At 37.6% G+C, this 19391-nt stretch overlaps 1 protein-coding gene across 1 annotated transcript; it reads left to right on the top strand.

Moving 5' to 3' along the window:
* The first annotated feature begins 13781 nt into the window (after positions 1-13781).
* On the top strand, positions 13782-18890 carry LOC593482 (plasminogen-like). The gene is made up of 4 exons (XM_792955.4): positions 13782-13821; positions 14442-14705; positions 17780-18043; positions 18613-18890. The coding sequence occupies exons 1-4, from the start codon at positions 13782-13784 to the stop codon at positions 18888-18890; spliced, it is 846 nt and encodes a 281-aa protein (XP_798048.3).
* Positions 18891-19391: the final 501 nt, after the last annotated feature.

Raw genomic sequence — 19391 nt, 5'->3', positions numbered from 1 at the left:
ATTGAGAGGGTAGGAGAAAGAGAGAGTGAGAGAAAGAAAGGGGGAGAGAGAGAGAGATAAGAGAAGGGGAAAACCTAGAAAGTTTGAAAGAGAGAGAGGGCTAGAGAGAGATATATAAACATAACATTTCAAATATTGGGGAAAAAGCCTGGAATTAAGAATACTTCGCCATACCTCCACTCAGAAAATGTCGATCGTGGTCATGAGCGCGAGCAAAATAATGTTACGGTGTTGGTATATTCTACGGTGTAAAGCGCACGTGCGGAGCAGTGCTCTGAGCTGGGTGCAACTTTAAAAAGCGCCCTCTCCTGACGAAATACGAATAACCGTGTTTTTCGATAAACCTTGTTTATCGATAAACCTTGTTTATTGTCGATAAACCTTGTTTATCGAGGGAAGCTGTGTTTATCAGTCGATATACAGAGTTTCTCACGATAAACAAGGTTTATCGCTCGATAAACTTTGTTTTTCGCTCGATAAACCTTGTTTTTCGTCGATAAACCTTGTTTATCGGCGATAAACAATGTTTTTCGGGGTTATTGGGCATATGGCGCGCCATAAGCGACGCTTGATTGACTTCTTGACTTAAGCCGTCCACACCATCACTGGGATGTATGATGGCTTCTGTTTCACTATGACTTGCCACATCTTCCTGTCTTCTGTTAGCCTAGTGGCTTTAGTCAGGGAGTCAACTTGTCTGTTTTTGCAGTCCGCCTTGATGCAGTCTGTCCATCTCTTGATTAAGTGGATGAAATTCAAATTCAAATGTCTTCACATGATCTTTGCGTATGACTGATCTACTATGTGTGTGTGTGTGTGTGAGGGAGAGAGAGAGAGAGAAACACGATGCCTCCATTATTCTACCAAAGCAAGAGAAAAAAAGCGTCGTGATGCATTATATGCTTGAAATATTCATGAAGGTAATGTGACGAAAGGCGATATTCTGGCGGTGCATAGCGGTCTCTTTTTTTCTTCTCGTATCATACGTCTCAATTTAACTAGCTTGTTTTTATGGTCACGCGCACTTCAACTACAAAAAAATGGTAAGTGCTATAAATATCTATCCCTTTAATGAGGGGTGACATCCTAAAATAAGTTGATATCTGTTGATGTGCAGGGCTGCATATAATTCATATTTTGTTATTCAAACATCTAAATAGATTTCATAGATTTTTAAACATTTTTTAAAATAATTAAAAAAATTCCTAATACAGTGGTATGTAGCTTCACCAGAGCTGATTACCTGTTTACAATGTACCATACAATACCAACATAGGAGTTGTATGTCAGACATGCTAAAAAGAAAGGTAATATGGAGGTATTGTATGTAAGAATGCAATTCTTTTGTGAGCATGTGCTGAGTTGGGGGAAGTTACATACCACTGTTTCTTGATAGCTCACTAATGATTGACAGATAATGTCAAAAGATCAATGAGATCTGGAACATTTTGTAGGGTGGAGCTTAGCAGGTCTAAGACAATTTTTTAACAAATATTCAAAAGTCTATGAAAAATATTTAGATGTTTGAATAACAAAATATGAGTTGTATGCAGCCCTGCAAATCAACAAGAATCAACTCCCTGATCCACTCAACATGTTTCTAAGTTAACGTGTGTTTTCCAAAACAAAAAAGTACAACTTCACCCCTCTAAAAATTATTGGCGCTGATAGGTAATCCAAAGAAGCTGTCTAATAATTTTCTCATCACTTTTAGCATGTTATTAGCGTTTCATGTATTTTCACAAACAAAATTATGTACGTCCCAATCCTCAAAATAAGTTCATTGGTTTTCGCTTTTCCCTAAATTTAATCCAAAATTTGATGTTTCTGATCAAAATAACTTGCGTTTTCTCAAACAAAAGCAAAAACAAATAAACAAACAAATATTATCGGGGCTAATATATCCCCTATTTCGATCCAAATGTATAATGTTTCTGAGATAATGTGCATTTTCTCAAGCAATGATAAATACAAACGATCAAAAATGCAACGATCATCGGCGTTGATATAGCTATCTAATAATTTCCGTTAACTACACAACATGTTGCTTAGGTAACGGGTGCCTTTTCAAACAAAAGCTCAAACCAAACAATCTTCATAATTAGCTACATCCCTTACAGAGCTATGCTAAAATCTATCCCATAATTCAGTCCACTAAACGTCATCAAAATTTTGATCTACCAGTTGGTAGTTGGTATCTGTTGATATCGATCCCGTTCTCGTACGAGCTTCCCCACTGCAGAGAAAAAAAACGTACCATTTACCATTTACACTTGGTCGAAGGTAGATATCAAGTCATGAGTCTCCTGCGATTTCAATTGAACTCCATTGATCGATAGCTAAGATGTCAGTTTGAATCTTACAGTTAATTTTCCCACCTTTCTGTATTCAAGCAACTGTATTCTTCGTTGCCAAATTTGTTTCTTTTTTTATCCGAGAAAGACGTCAGATTATCACCGTGCTGTTTGATCATTTATGGAATGCGGACCTTGAAGATTGATCTGTAAAATGGTAAGTATTTTATGTTTTTGTTTCAATCATAGTGAAATGACCACCATGAGTGATTTAATTGCTTTGCTATTTAACTTGACGTCCGTTTCAATATAAGCATTAAAGCATATACATGATACATTTCGAAATAATTCAATATAATAAATGTGTACCAAAAAAAGAGGATAGGAAAAAAATGAAATTAAACATATCATAAAATCAATGACTCAAACAGAGGGGCATGCTATAGAAATCAATGTTTGTGTGCTGAAAGGAGAGTGACTTGATGAATAATAGCTGTGTGGTTCAAGTTTAAAGAAATATAATTATACATGCGACTTCAGCCAAAGAAAGCAAAAGCTTGAGTTAGACTGTCGTCTTCGTAGTGAACATTTGATACACATTTTATCATGTGCTAACTGCGAACTAGTCTGTTGCGCAAATTCCATGCTCTCTACAGTTGAACGTCCATATTTAGATCTACATCGAGCCTAGATGAAGGAAGAATTAGGATGAAGAAAATAGAAAATGATTAGGAAGGAAGAGAAGAAAAATAAAAACAGAAGAAAAGAAGACAATTTAACAGAAGAGAAGAGAAGAGGAAAGTATAGTTTTCCCGGCCAATTTCGCTAACTTTTCCAATTCATTCAATCGACATTGAATTTGTCCCAGTCTTGGTATTAGAACGTTTAAATTCGTGGTCTGTGTATTCAAATTCGCGTTTGATTTAATCATAACATATTTCTCATTCAAATTCATGGGTCGTGTATGCTTTCCGTCAAGCGCGTGTACATTTTAGATTAACATGATTAGATGATCACGTAATCCTGCACTTTATACATTCAAACTCATTTTGAGCATCTAGCTAACCAATCGTTCATTGAAGTTACTTTAGTTTCTTCGATGAATCTTGCATGGCACATGCAAGACGGAATGAATCGAATCATAAATCACTAAGGGGGCAAACCACAATTTTTTAATTTGTATTTTAGACATGGGATGTTTTAAAAATTGTTTTCCGTGTCAAAGTGTTTAGGGTACCTTCCTATACATTTTTTAGGTGGACTACCTTGAAAATATGCTGCTTTCAAATTGGCCGCCATGTATAACTATTGTTGAGCTATTGTTGAAATTTTCTTTTCACGGAACCTGATTTTGCAATGTGTGAGGTGTCATCTGGAGAAAATAAATTTTCATACAAGATGATATAACATTAGAGAGAAGGTTGAGTTCTGGGAAGAGGTGAACACAAATTGTTGAGCGTTATCATTGTTATTATGCAAGTCTAGAAGAACATCAGATAAAAAATTCTCCCTGAAAAGCATGGCTCTCTAAATGTCTTAATATTCTAAATAGGCAAGTAACAGCATAAAGGTCGGGTCGTGCGCTGGCAAACACTCGGGTCACGGATTGCTGGGCAATTTTTGTTTAAAATGGTGTCTTTAAATCGGCCCTACACGCTGGGAAAAATCTTATCTTAAATTAGAGACTGTTTTAAACCATTTTTCAATGGGGGTGCGTGGGGAAATTTCCTTTAAAAAAAGTTGGAAGTTACGATTGTTTTTTCTAAATAATATAAAAATAAGAAGACAAGAATTAAGGCTGACATTAGGAACGACAAAATGCTAGGTGGATAAAGTGGATTTTAGAGGAAGTGTAATACTACAAAGGAATATGATCGGCCTATTAATAGGATGGAAACTAGGAAGAGTGGAAAGATTGAGAATATGAATTGTAGGAATTGAAGAACTACCGAGAGAAGGATAAAAAACAAAGGAAAAAATATTTATAGAGGGAATTGAAAGAATTCTTTGGCCAGATTTAACAGTAATAAAGATCGAAAGAAAAGAGTGGAGAAATTTAAGAATTACATGATAAAAAATAGAGAAGGGAAAAAAAGTAAAATAATAAAATATAGAAAGATTGTTTTCAAAAGATTGACATATGAAAATAAAGTGAGGAATAAAGCTTAATAGGATGGAAATTACAAAGAATGATGGAAATATAGAAAGAGAAGATGAATTGTTGGAAACAAAGAAAAAATTATAGAAGAAAAGGGAAAATAGAGAAATACAGAAACAGACCATATTAAAGACCTAATGGGAAAACGTGGTAGAATGCACCAGAACAATTAACATAATTGGGAAGTTGAATTACAAAAAACAAAGATTTACATTGAAGGCCCAGAGGAAAAGAGAAATGACGGGAAAATTGTGCATACATTGTGTGCTGGTAAGCCTGAATCCTATGACCGGGGTAATAATATATACATCTGTAAAGCGCTTTGAGAGGGCCTTCGGTCCTGAAAAGCGCTATATAAGAACTAGCTATTATTATTATTATTATTAAAATGAAGGGAGTGAAAGAATTAAACATGCAGAAGAACGATAAAATAAGAGTGGCAAAAGAATACATATGATTATAGGGGAAACCAACAAACTTTATCGTAATGATTACATAATGGAATTTTTAAAAATAAAGAGGGAATGAAAGGACAACTATTAATAAAAACAGAGAAACTACGACAGAGGGCAGAAATACGATTAAGAAGTTATTGCAGAAGAAATTTAATAAATGGATGGTAGGAGAATCAAAGATAAAGATATACATAAATAAAGGATGATAGAACAGGTGAAAGGAAGAAAATCATGAATGCGAGGGCTGTGACGAGAGGATTAAAGAAAGATTAAAACGATAAACGACACATAGACCCTTAAGATTCATTGATGTAAGGGCGAAAGCAAAGCAATAAAATAGAGAGTGTCGATAATTTTAAACTCTTCTTTGATAAATTTACCCCTTATAATATTTGCCCACGAGCCGTGACCCGAGTATTTTCCAGCTAGCCACGACCCATGTGTTTGGTAAAAGCCCCAAGCACTAGCTATGTACATGTTTCAGACTGCAAATTATGTCTGTCACTTTGAACGATGATCCTCCCACCAAAGATTCTTCAAGCAAATTGTGAAAAGTTGACAAAGGAAATTAATGAGAAAATTTCAAGTGAGATTGCCTTCCAAACTGCTTACAGCTGATAAATGATCAGATACCACAATAAAATGAAGGTGAAATAGGCAGATATTTCATTATATATGTTTTTTTATCGAAGATTATATAACTTTTTTTTTTAAATCTTGACGTGGAGTAAATAAACGAAATGAACTGAAATTAATCAAGTCTAAATTTATCTATTAGTTTGACTTCAAGCCTACTTTGGTTTCTGGGACGGCACATTATTGGTTGCCAGGTAATACATAGCAACCGGAACTAAGAGAGACATATCATTAACATATTATGAAACTGCATTACCTGAGATCATACTTCCTATCGAAATAGTGATCACCTCAATGATAGCATCTATAGGCAATATATTCTATTTTCGTTTAATTACGTTACCGTTGCTATAGGAGTAGACAGCCCAATCAATAAAAATTGCCACTTTAGCTCATATAAAAATGTCAACTTCCCAGCACTAACTGTCTCGTTACAAAAGCAATGAACTTGACAATTGAATATAATATTAAACATATTTATAGACAATTTTTAGATAGTTCCAAGTAAAGAGTTGTCATATTTGTATAAATATGCCATATTTTGGGGCAATTCATATGTTTTGAATAAATGGTTTTAAAATATCTTCTTTTTTTTTGCTCAATTTTGTTTGTGCTAATCATCCGTAAACCTATTATATATGTTATCATCTTATATGAAATTAAACTCTTTTTCATATGACACCTCACCCATGGTAAAATGAGGTTCTTTTAAAAAGTAAATCTCCAAACTAGTTTAACGTAATTTTAGAAAATTACCACCACATATTGTCGAGCGCAGCATATTGTGCAGGGAGGTTCCCTAAACACGTTGACACCCGCCAACCTTTTACAGCATTCCATGTCTTAAAAACCTGCTTTGCGCCCTAGTTTAATATGTAAAATCCCCTGCCTGATCTTCTAAATTAAATGACAGTCTCCACCAAAAATAGGTATTTTACGCAGAATTGAATGAACGTTTTACCAAATTTGCTGGAAAAACTCCGAAATTGGCCAAGAAAACCTATATAACATACCAATGAGAAGTGTTACAGTCTGAACAATTATGTTACGTTAGCGATACATTTATGTTAACGGTAATTGTGCTTATACATATAATTATATATATATACCTTCATGATAATCATCATCATCATCATTATCATTATCACCATATATCACCATTATCACCCGTATCAATATCATCATCATTTTTTCAGTTGTTGTTATATTGTCTTTCTTGTTGATTTAAACAATATTATTATGTCTTTCTAAACACAGGCTAAATACCCAAAGATGGGTGTATTTTGGAAGTTGCTGTTTGGTACCGTAACCTGTTTGTCGTTCGGTAAGTATTACTTTGACTTAGAATATCCGTCATATTTTTATGATTTAACGAATGTTTCTGAAAAATAGTTGGCTTTCAAAATTACCATAATGACGCGAAATAGGAGTGAGGTGTAAAACCTAACTTAGTCTGCAAGCACAGACTGTAATTTGACACTTGATCACTTTTCCCAAAGCCATGGGCAGAGCCTATATCTGCCTGTTTCTGGCTGTGTCAAACAAGCAGCTTAATTAAGTACAGAGCCAATTGTAGTTACATTTTGCAAACGCTATTACACAAAAAGGGTTTGTGCTCTGAAACCAGACCTACGTGGCATCTTGAACAAAAAAAAAATCACACAGTAAATAAGTCTCCCTAATAAATATTTCAAAATATTTAAAGAAAACTTGCATCCCAAGATGGAGGAGAGGGTGGAAGAGAAGGAGGAAATGGAGGAGGATTAGGCTCGAGGAGGGCTTTATAAGGATGAGTAGGAGAGGAAGAATGGGGAGGAAAGGAAGGAGGGGAGGAGCAGAGAAGGATCATGAGGAAATGGAGTAGAAGGAGGGGGAGGGGGAGGGGAGAAAGGTCAGTGGCGGATCCAGGGGGGGGAGGACCCCCCCCCCCAAAAAAAAAGTTGCTCAATAACCCCCCCCCCCCCCCCCCCACTGAGCGAGTTTTTTGCCGGCACAATTTTCAAGATTTTCAGGAGCAAAATTTTGAAGAAAAAAAATGGAGTAGAAGGAGGGGGAGGGGAGAAAGGTTAGTGGCGGATCCAGGGGGGGAGGAGGACCCCCCCCCCAAAAAAAAAGTTGCTCAATAACCCCCCCCCCCCCCCCCCCCCCCCCACTGAGCGAGTTTTTTGCCGGCACAATTTTCAAGATTTTCAGGAGCAAAATTTTGAAGAAAAAAAAGGAGTAGAAGAAGGGGGAGGGGAGAAAGGTTAGTGGCGGATCCAGGGGGGGGGGGGGGGGAGGAGGACCCCCCAAAAAAGTTGCTCAATAACCCCCCCCCCCCCCCCCCCCCCCCACTGAGCGAGTTTTTTTGCCGGCACAATTTTCAAAAATTTTGGGAGCAAAATTTTGAAGAAAAAAATTTGGGCCCCCTCCCTTAAAAAATCGTGGATCCGCCCCTGAGAGAAGAAGCAGGGCGGATAGGAGGAAGAGGAGCAAGAGGAGGGGGTGGAGGTAGAGGAGACATGGAGGAGGAGGAGATGGAGGAGGCAGGAAGAGAAGATGAATAGGAAGAGGAAGAGAACAACTAGCACTTAATTTTCTAATATATTCTTCCCAGCTCTGCCTGTGTTATCGGATTGGTCCAAGATGGTGAGCACAACCTGTCCAGATGGGTTCGGCCTAAATTACACTTTGCCCATGTCCCAAAAGTGTGAGATGAAGCGACTCCACGATGGCACCATGGTGCAGAGCATTCCCAAACTCATTTCTTTCCCTTCTGTCATCGGCGGGTGCCACCGAAGGAAGAGTAAAGAAGGGATCCCGGGCGGTCATAGAATATGCAGAACCCCGGGTAGGTTTCATGACTTATTTATTTTCCCCCTCAAAATAATGTCAGATGCATTTCTTGGTTTAATCGATAAATCTACTACTACTACTACTACTACCACAACATCTCAAGACTGAATAAAGCTATTGTCATGAAACTTTCAATGATCATAGATCTTAGTCTAACTTAGAACTGCGTGACTTTTCAAAGACTCAAAGTCATCATGACGTCATCCAGGCGCCATTTTGTGAACATCAACTTATGATCATATCTTCATAACAGAACGTAATTTTTCATTCATAGCCAGCAATAAGGGATAGAGCAACGTCGATCTGGCGCTGCTCAGTGGCTGCCGGGCTCACGATCAATTGGGCAAAAATAATTTCCGTTTCGGTTTAATAAAATTTGGTTTAAAAATTTTTGGACTATTAGGCTATTATTATTAAGGATATATTGACTGCTTTGAGAGGCATAGTGGTTTCTATAGGGTCAAGGGAAACTCACAACCTGCTATGACCCCAAGGCGCTTGCACTATGCCTCGAATATTAAAAGCAGTCAATATATATTTTATATACCGAAAAAAAGGAAAATGTTGACTCACCCATTTAACCTGCATTCGGAAGTCTGTTTACATCTCCGAGGTCCGTGTTGACATTTCGCAAGAACATATTTTAATGCCGTATTTTACTGCATACTTCGTATTTTTGCTATCAGCAGAATCGATTAAGTCTTGCAGCTGAATGTCATCCATAAGTTGAAATCTTGGCATAGCTGTGTCCTCCATTTTGCCTCTTTATTGACAAAAAATTGGAAACAAAAAACCCCAGTATTTTGCGATCGAGACTAATACACAAAATGGCGATCGGTCGTCTGCGCTGCGTGGATTGGTAGATTCGTCGCCTGAATGCAGCGACCAAAATCGAATTGCACTCAAACACCGTTAACGGTATTGCGCATCGGTCATCGCACAAAAGAAACTTATACGGTAACACGTAAACCAAAATGGGGATCGCAGCAAAATGACGTCACGTTTCACAGCCATGGAAAAAGTGCTATGAAAAATGGATATAAACCGGTAGAGCCAGGAAAAATGACTATGAATTTCAATTAGCGGGCATGGTTAAGAACATGACTGCATTTTCAACCAATCAGAAGACAGGATTAGTAAAGAATCTTAAAATGAGGTATATAATATTTATTATTATTATCATGATTAAGATCAATATCCGTCCGGTCAATTTTAGGTCAATAAACGTGCGCAAACGAATAACGGAATGAGCGCCCGTTCAACATGTATTCCTTAAATTTGTTTTAAATGCTTATAATTGATATGTAATGTTTTGTTGGAAACATGAATAAATTTGAAATTTGAAATTTGAAATTTGAATTTGAATATCCGTGCGCGCGAGCTCATTTATTACATAGCATATATATGGGCAAAAACATGCCTATAAAAACTCCATTGGGATGAATAAGGACTGCCAATTTTTTCGTATTTAGATAGAGTATGAGTCGGAGATATGATTTCATATCTCATTTGGTCATTAAGTACATCTTGACGTCAACATAATGCCCTTGGAAGTCAAAATACAAAAATGCATATTATGACGTCATTATATTTATGGAAAATTTAGTGTATTTCTCGTAATATTGAATTATTATTTTTTTTTATTTAATATTATTATGTTCTAGCTGTGACAATTTTCTACAAACGCAGTTGCCACGATTTTTCATTGTGACAAAGGCATCATGGCGTATTTTTGCGATTAAAGGAGGCATGTCAATTTTCCAAATTTTTCGATCAGATGCCGGGATCATGTTCATATTTCACTTACAAAGTGGGATTTGAGAAATCCATTTTTCGTTTACGTGTACTCGCAATGGGAAATGTTTCGGTATATCGATAACGCACTTGACTTCCGACCTTGAGATCCCTGGTTCGAGTCCGGGGGTCTCCAACAATTTTTGTCTTCCCTTTTTTTCTCTTTTTGACCTTTCACTGTACCATCTCCTTTAATTATTAAAATACGTAGAATCGCAAATAATGTAATAAACACATTACTCTATTTACTTTATTATTACCCTATTTACACTTAATAGATGACTTTTTCTCAAATCTGGATTCTACATTCTTGTCTTTTGTGAGCGATATCGCCGTTATTTCTGCTTGGATTTTGTTGATTTTTTAGTATGTTGTAGCTGAGACAAGTTTCCACAAGATTTATGTAGACTATTTAACATTATCATGACGTTATCATAGTAAGGATATATTGACTGCTTTGAGAGGCATAGTGGTTTCTATAGGGTCAAGGGAAACTCACAACCTGCTATGACCCCAAGGCGCTTGCGCCGCGGGGTCATAGCAGGTTGTGAGTTTCCCGAGACCCTATAGAAACAACTATGCCTCGAATATTAAAAGCAGTCAATATATATTTTATATACCGAAAAAAAGGAAAATGCCTCTTTATTGACAAAAAATTGGATACAAAAAACCCCAGTATTTTGCGATCGAGACTAGTACACAAATTGGCGATCGGTCGTCTGCGCTTCGTGGATTGGTAGATTCGTCGCCTGAATGCAGCGACCAAAATCGAATTGCACTCAAACACCGTTAACGGTATTGCGCATCGGTCATCGCACAAAAGAAACTTATACGGTAACACGTAAACCAAAATGGGGATCGCAGCAAAATGACGTCACGTTTCACAGCCATGGAAAAAGTGCTATGAAAATGGATATAAACCGGTAGAGCCGGGGAAAATGACTATGAATTTCAATTAGCGGGCATGGTTAAGAACATGACTGCATTTTCAACCAATCAGAAGACAGGATTAGTAAAGAATCTTAAAATGAGGTATATAATCAATTCTATCATAGGTGACATGTGAGTTATCATGTATAACAATCCTCAATCGAATACCTGAAGGGGACGCTATACCACTTTTAATCATGGTCATCATCATCATCAATACGTCATTATCGTTTTCATGAACATTATTATTATATCATCATCGGCAGTTTCGGCACACTGTAATGATCATAATTCAAGAGCATAGCTATTTATGCTAGAAATATTGAAGGCATTTTTCTCAATAGCATCTCTCCCCTCTCTCTCTCTTTTCTCTCTTGCTCTGTCTCCCTTCACAGGCGTCGCCAATGGGGGAGGGGTTGGGGGTGCGACACCCCCCCCCCCCCAATTTGCCAGGATATTGTCGGTAAAATTGCGCTGCCGTCGGGAAAAAAGGAGAAAAGGGGGAGGGGGAAATAGAGAGGGAAAGGGAAAGAAAAGAAAAAAGAAAAGAAAAAGAAAAGAAAGAAAGGAGAAAAAAGGAAAGAAAGGAACAGAAAGGAAAGAAAAGAGAAGAAAGAAAAAGAAAAAGAGGGAGGAGAGGAAAGAAAGGAAAAGAAATAAAAGAAGGAAAAAAAAAGAGTAAAAGGGAAATAAAGAAAGGGGGATGAAAGAGAGAAGAGAGGGGGAGGTAAGAGCCTGGGGGGTTGTTGGGTGAAGTCATCTCGTCGAGGGAGCAAGAAAAACACGGGTAAGTATGTTGCTGTGTCGGGTCAGCTGTGTCGGTATTTTTGCTCGATCCTCGTGTAATATATCAATGCAGAAGTTTGAAGTCGGTGAGATGTTTATTGTCGGTCGGCCGACAAGTTTTTTCCGTTACGAACTGTGACTTTTTATCCGTTGTGACGACTTCGAGAGTGACTACAACTACAATACTGGTATTTTCTCGAAGTTTCACTTTCCTATTATATTAGCTAAAGAAATCAGAATTTTTAATTTTTTTGGGGAAACTAAATTCAAACAAGGTTTAAGAGTCAACAACGGTACGACGAATCGTCTTCCTTTCTCTATATTGTGATGAAACGCCATAAATTACGCGCTTCGCGCGGAAGGGGAAAACTTAATTTAGTCGAGTCGAGAATGGTACAACGAATCCTCTTCTTTCTCTAATAATTTAATGAAACCTCAAAGCTTGCTCGCTTCGCGCTAAAGGGGGAAACTGAATTCAGACAATTAGGGCTTATTATGAGTCGAAAACGGTACAACGAATCGTCTTCTTTCTCTAACAATTCAAACAAAACTTCCGCGCTTCGTCTGGGAGAGGGAAGCTTCATTCAGACAAGGATTAAGAGTCGAGCACGATTCAACGAATCGTCTACTTTCTCTAATAATTGAATGAAACGTCAAAGCTTCCGCGCTTCGCGCGGGTGAGGGGGGGGGGGAAAACTGAATTCAGACAAGGATTAACAGTCTTATAATGAAACGTCAAAGTTTTCGCGCTTCGCGTGGGAGGGGGGAAACTTCATTCAGACAAGGATTAACAGTCGAGAACGGTATTAGAACAAAGTGTAATGATAATTTGTTAATCAGTTTTGAGTTGTGTCCCGTTTATTACTTATTTCGCAGATTGTGGCAAAATACTCTGTCGAAACGGCTGGTGTGAAGAGACTATGGTGGGCTACAACTGTCACTGCTTAAGTGGGTTTCACTTACGAGGGAGACACTGTGATGAACGTAAGTGAAATATTAGGGACTTTTAGATTTGCACGACGAGAACGTGGACTGCTATGTGTGACATCCTTTTAAAAGGACGTCACATCGCCTTAAAAGGATGTGATACGTGGCAGTCCACGTTCTCGTCTTGTAAATCTAAAAGTCCCTAATATAGGTGTATCAAGGGGAGAGGGAGTGGCCAACTAATGAACAAAGAGCATGCAGAGACTTTCTTTTACAGGGTTTAAACAAATTTCCATTTTTTAATTGCACGTAGTTTGCTGCATCTTTCATCAGAAATTGTAGGCCTACATGCATTCCGCATGAAATGACGTAATGCATTTGATCAATGTTATAAAGTTTCTAGCCACTTCACCTTTTCCGCCTCTCTCTCTCTCTCCCTCTCTCTCATTCTCTATAACCCCCTCCTCTCTCTATCTCTCTCTCGGTCTTTATCTGACTCTCGCTTTATTTGTCCTTTCCTTTTAGAGGCATTGCTATATGCTAAACCCCTTTTTTAACGGGGGATGAACCCATCCGATTCTTTTCCTCTGAGTTTAATGACCAACAAAAACACGCCAAAGGAACAAATTTAGATAAATTATTTGGCAAAAGAGTCCTTTTGGATTTGAGAAAGTACCACTAAATCTACAAAATATGCTGATATAGTTTATGTCTTATAAAATAAATAGATTATTAAAAATTATATGTTTTCATGGAGCTAAATTTGCTTTGTTTTGGCCTTCATATCCTGTTTAGGTGTCATTCCTAATCTCATTGCTTTCTACGTGTGGTTTCATTTGTTATAACCCTGAATTATCAACTATATCATGATCATTTAGCTCAGTTTGTTATAACGTTTCAGAGTCAACAGAATTATCGACTACGGAAGTGAAGACCAAGCCCACAACAATTAGCCCTACGACCACGATGTTAGACACAACGAAATATGAAGAAACCACTATCTCCAGTAAGTGAGGGAAACAATGAAATGTCGTCATGAATTTGATCATTATCAAAATATGTCTAGTAACTTCCCCCTCTCTCTCTCTCTCCTTCTTTCTCTCCCTTTTTACCCATAAATCATATATTATTCATATTTAAGCATTCTTTTTCACTACATATATTCATTATACCATTCTGAATAATAATAATACAAATTTTTTTGGAAGAGCCAGCTTATTCCTTATGTTATCCCTTGTTTTGATAATTTCTTATGTATTTCATTGTTTTTGTTGTTTTATTTCATTTCTTACTACAATTCAACTATTTTGACTCCCAAAACAACCACCTAAACTTTAAAAAAGACCCCATAACCCATGTTTGGTCTGTTTTTAGGAAAGATTACTTTTTTATATGTTTTGTACACAAATCACGAAAATGAGCGATTTTCGGGCTGACATGCAAAGACAAAAGGTCACGTGACCTTGTAACCGTAGGTCCGATTTTCAAAAAAAATTATTTTAAAAGTTGCGCAAGACTCGAAAGAAAAAAGTCAGCGAGCAGCGGGGCGCCATCCATATGCATTCCCAAGCAATTGGAAAAATCGTGGATAGGGTTAAAATTTTATTTTATGTTTTTTTTCTCTAGCCACACCTGCATGCCAGGAAGATCCTACAGGAGTGAACTACAGGGGAAACTTATCTCGCACAATCCAAGATCAGACTTGTCAAGCATGGACCTCTCAGGATCCCTATCAACACACGAAGACTCCAGCTAACTATCCTAACGCGGGACTTGACAACAACTATTGCAGAAACCTCGATATGCGTTTCACTGCTTGGTGTTTCACCACCAATCCTGGGACAAGATGGGATTTTTGTGCCGTAGGTTATCTTGACCCCAAATGCCAAGGTAGCGTTGTAGTGTTTACAATGTGAGCAAAGCCCAATAAAAAAAAATCACGTGAAAATCACGTCAATATCAAGGTATCGAGTTAAGGAGAGTTACGTTCTTCAAACACCGGACATTTACGTAAATGTGTTAATACGTTTATTGCACTAGGTCACTTAAAACACACGTACACTAAATCACGCAATTGTCACTGCAATATCACCATTATGATAACGTGATGATCCCTACCTTGGAGACCATGGTTTGGAAAACTAATACTCCCGTGTTTGTTTGGTTATGAAATTACATCATCATAAACTAAATTATCGCGTCACAGAAACACGTGAAGCATTAGTGATAGTTTTAGTCAAAATAGCTGCGTGAAATTTACGTGAATATTACGAGGCTGACTTGAGATGAATCATGTTCTTCATTCACGTGAAATTTACGTCGAAGAGGAAATATGTTACTGTAACCCGCGTTCAACCCAATAATTACGCTAATGTTACACAATAAATGAACCGGAAGCAGTTTGGGATAACAGGGGGTGGGGGGGGGGGGGGGCGTGGTTGCAAACATCCCAGAAGAGAAAGCTAGTTGCAACTGGTTCAGTTGATGAACCAGTTAATGCCAACTGGTAACCCCGGTAATTAAAATTGGCTAAATGATCCAGTTGATCCAGGCCAATTAGAATTCAACTGGAACCATTTGGTAAAACTTCCAACCAGTTGAACGGCAACAACACTTCAATACTGGTACATCTGTATTTCCGATGTAAAGGCATTGGTAATAAGTAGACTTACATAATTTAATTAATCGAAATTTGTTCATATACTTGTATTTTATTGTAATTATTTTAGTTCATAGTTAATGTTTCCCTTATTCATGTTTAACTAAATGTAATTTATACGAGGTAGCGAAATGTCCTAATAACTGGTAATTTATATTTGTAGTATTTTTGAAATAACTAAATCATCAGTAATTAAGAAATATGCTGTAAATTCAGTTAAATTGTTTGAAAAACATAGATCTGCACGCACCTCATATTCAATATGAAAATTAATTGGTGTCAGCTGGTTCAACTGGAAATATGCCAACAGTCAGCCAGTCATCAACTGTGGCAACTGGAAATATGCACACAGACCAGTTATCAACTGGTGCAATGAAAAGATGCCAACAGTCAGTTATCAACTGGTGAAAATAGAAATATGCCAACAGTCACGGGATTATCACCACGAAACTTAAATGGTATCTGTGAAAACATCAAGACACCCAAGAATAACTCATTTTCACACCTGGAAATCACGGAATACCCAGCTTATATTAATTGAGTTTGAGTCACGAGATCATCACCGCGGAACTGCTGGCAACTTTGACTACCATTTAAATAGATGTTTTAAGACACCTAATAATGACTAATTTTTCACCCCTAAAAGTCACCGATGCCCAGCTTAGATTAATAATCAATAACGTGATCATAACCAAGAAAGTTATGGTAACTCTGAAACCATTTAAAGCGGTGTATAAGACACCTCAGAATTACTAATTTAATATAACCAGAGATTCACGGACAGAATAATAAGACGATTAGCCGGTGTAAGTAACGTGATTATTACCATTAACCTTGGATAACCTGTGAAACCAATCGATAAAGGTGCTTACAAGACCAAATAACTACTTATTTATCACCACCATCGGTTAACGGACAAAAAAACTCGTTGCTTGGTCAAGTGGTTATTTGGTCATAAACACTTGATTTACAGAGGTAAGTGGAATCACGTTACTCCAGTCGCGTGATAAATTGATGGTTTTTAGGTTAGATGAAAACGTGAACAGGAGTACTTTTTTTTTTTAATGAAGGCACGTGTCGATAACGTTAAAATCTAGTTCAAAAGGCACCATACTTTAAAATCACTTAAAATACACTCCCAAAAGAGGTTACTTTTTAGTGTTTTGTTTACTAGGAGCGCTGCTCAAAATTATTTAATATCAAGATACATGCATCCACATCAAATTATTTTAAATTGACATGAGACAAGAAATGAATGGTGCTATGTTATGGTTCTTGGATAGCATTCACACCTAAAGAGTAAAAATCCCACTCAATATGTGAATCATAAAGTGTGCGTAGGCGGATGTGCGTGTGTTTAAAACCAAACGCATATGGGTATTGTTGTTAATCAACATTTCATACAAATGTACCATTCATTATTCGATTTTATCTCCCCTTATTTCTTAATATTTAAGTAACATATTGTTTTCAGCAATTTCTTAGGTGTTGTCCAGAGGGTAGTAGTCTTAGGTGTTTGTCTATAGGGTTGTCATCTTGGTGTATGTCTAGAGGGTAGTCATCTTGGTGTTTGTCTAGAGGGAAGTCATCTTGGGTGTTTGTCTAGAGGGTAGTCATCTTGGATGTTTGTCTAGAGGGTAGTCATCTTAGGTTTATGTCAAGAGGGTAGTCATCTTGGCGTTTGTCTAGAGGGTAGTCATACTGGGTGTTTGTTTAGAGGGTAGTCATCTTAGGTGTACGTCAATAGGGTAGTCATCATGGGTGTTTGTCTAGAGGGTAGTCATCCTGGGTGTATGTCTAGAGGGTAGTCATCTTGGTGTTTGTCTAGAGGGTAGTCATCTTGGGTGTTTGTCTAGAGGGTAGTCATCTTGGGTGTTTGTCTAGAGGGTAGTCATCTTAGGTTTATGTCAAGAGGGTAGTCATCTTGGCGTTTGTCTAGAGGGTAGTCATCCTGGGTGTTTGTCTAGAGGGTATTCTTCGGTGTTTGTCTAGAGGGTAGTCATCTTAGGTGTTTGTCAAGAGGGAAGTCATCCTGGGTGTTTGTCTAGAATATTGAATGTATTTCAAGTGGGCACTGGGCAGTGGTTCTGACACATAAGTATAATGAAGTCAAATGGCATACACTTTAAGCGTCGCCATATTTGTAGGTGACTGAAGCAAGAAACTCTTATTTGGTCTGTGAATTAATCGTTGCATAAGAATAATAGCCTTTTCGGGGGAAAAGATGGAGCAAATTATTATTCAGAATCAGACAAATATTACGTTTGCAATCTCTTTTGAAATTTACTCTGTGTTTTTTCTCTAGCCACACCAGCATGCCAGGAAGATCCTACAGGAGTGAACTACAGAGGAAACTTATCTCAGACAATCAACAATCATACTTGTCAAGCATGGACCTCTCAGGATCCCCATGAACACGCTAATACTCCAGCTGACTTTCCTAATGCGGGACTAGACGAAAACTATTGCAGAAACCCCAATATTGAGAACACTGCTTGGTGTTACACCACCGATCCTGAGACAAGATGGGAGTATTGTGCTGTTGGTTATCTTGACCCCAGATGCCAAGGTAGCGTTGTATAGTGTCTGGAACGGGAACAAAGCGCTGGCCAAAATGTATTAATATCAAGTTACATGCAACCTCATAAATTCATCTTACATTGACATGAGACAAGAAACAAATGATGCTATGTTAGAAAGCATTCACACCTAAAGAGTAAAAAACCCACTCAATTTGTGAATCAGAAATTGAGTGTAGGCGGAAGTGCGTGTGTTTAAAATCATATGCAAATGGGTATTGTTGTCTTGTAGTCTTGGGTGTTTGTCTAGAGGGTAGTCATCCTGGGTGTTTGTCTAGAGGGTAGTCAACTTGGGTTTGTCTAGAATATTGAATGTTTTTTCAAGTGGGCACTGGGCAGTAAGGATAATGAAGTCAAACGGCCTACACTTCAAGCGTCGTCATATTTGTAAGTGACTGACGCAATCAATTCTTATTTGGTCTGTGAATCAATCGTTGCATAAGAGTAGATAGTTGCCTTTTCGGGGGAAAAGGTTGGGAAAATTATTATTCAGAATCAAACTCATATTACTTTTGCAATCTCTTTTGAAATTTTACTCTGTGCTTTTTTTCTTTTCTAGCCACACCTGCATGCCAGGAAGATCCTACAGGAGTGCACTACAGAGGTCTCTTATCACGCACAATCGGAGATCATACTTGTCAAGCATGGACCTCTCAGGATCCCAATCAACACACGAAGACTCCAGCTAACTATCCTAACGCGGGACTAGACAACAACTATTGCAGAAACCCCGATGGAGTGAACACTGCTTGGTGTTACACCACCAATCCTGAGACAAGATGGGAGTATTGTGCTGTTGGTTATCTAGACCCAAGATGCCAAGGTAGCGTTGTATAGTGTCTGGAATATGAACAAAGCGCTGGCCAAAATTAGTTATTATCAACATACATGCATTCATATCAAATTAATGTACATTGACAGGAGAAAAGAAATGTATGATGCTATGTTGTGGTTCTTGGAAAGCATTCAAACCTAAAGAGTAAAACTCCACAGTTAAATACTATCATCATTAATCTCTTTTTGGTAGTTGTGTTGGGACATTTATATGCATGAAAGAATGAAAGAAGAAGAAAATGTGGTTGATGGTAAAGTAAGAGTTTACAATAATGTTTATGATACCAGTAGTAACATGCAGTGTATAAATATAATTCTATAAATGAAACAGTGAAAGAGATTATACTTGAAGATTCAACAATAAGTATTAAGTTTAAGCAAAACTATGAAGGCTTTTGGGGGCAAGTTGATAGATATTCATACAAACCAATTACAATAAAAAATTAATCGAACCATTGATTGAAGGGCCAATTGATAATACCTCGTGGTTCTGCATCTTGATTC

This window comes from Strongylocentrotus purpuratus, unplaced genomic scaffold, assembly GCF_000002235.5.
Source record: "Strongylocentrotus purpuratus isolate Spur 01 unplaced genomic scaffold, Spur_5.0 spur5_scaffold_21, whole genome shotgun sequence".
Taxonomy (NCBI): domain Eukaryota; kingdom Metazoa; phylum Echinodermata; class Echinoidea; order Camarodonta; family Strongylocentrotidae; genus Strongylocentrotus; species Strongylocentrotus purpuratus.
Note: the sequence above shows the minus strand (reverse complement) of the source record. Positions and strands in the feature narration are given on the sequence as shown.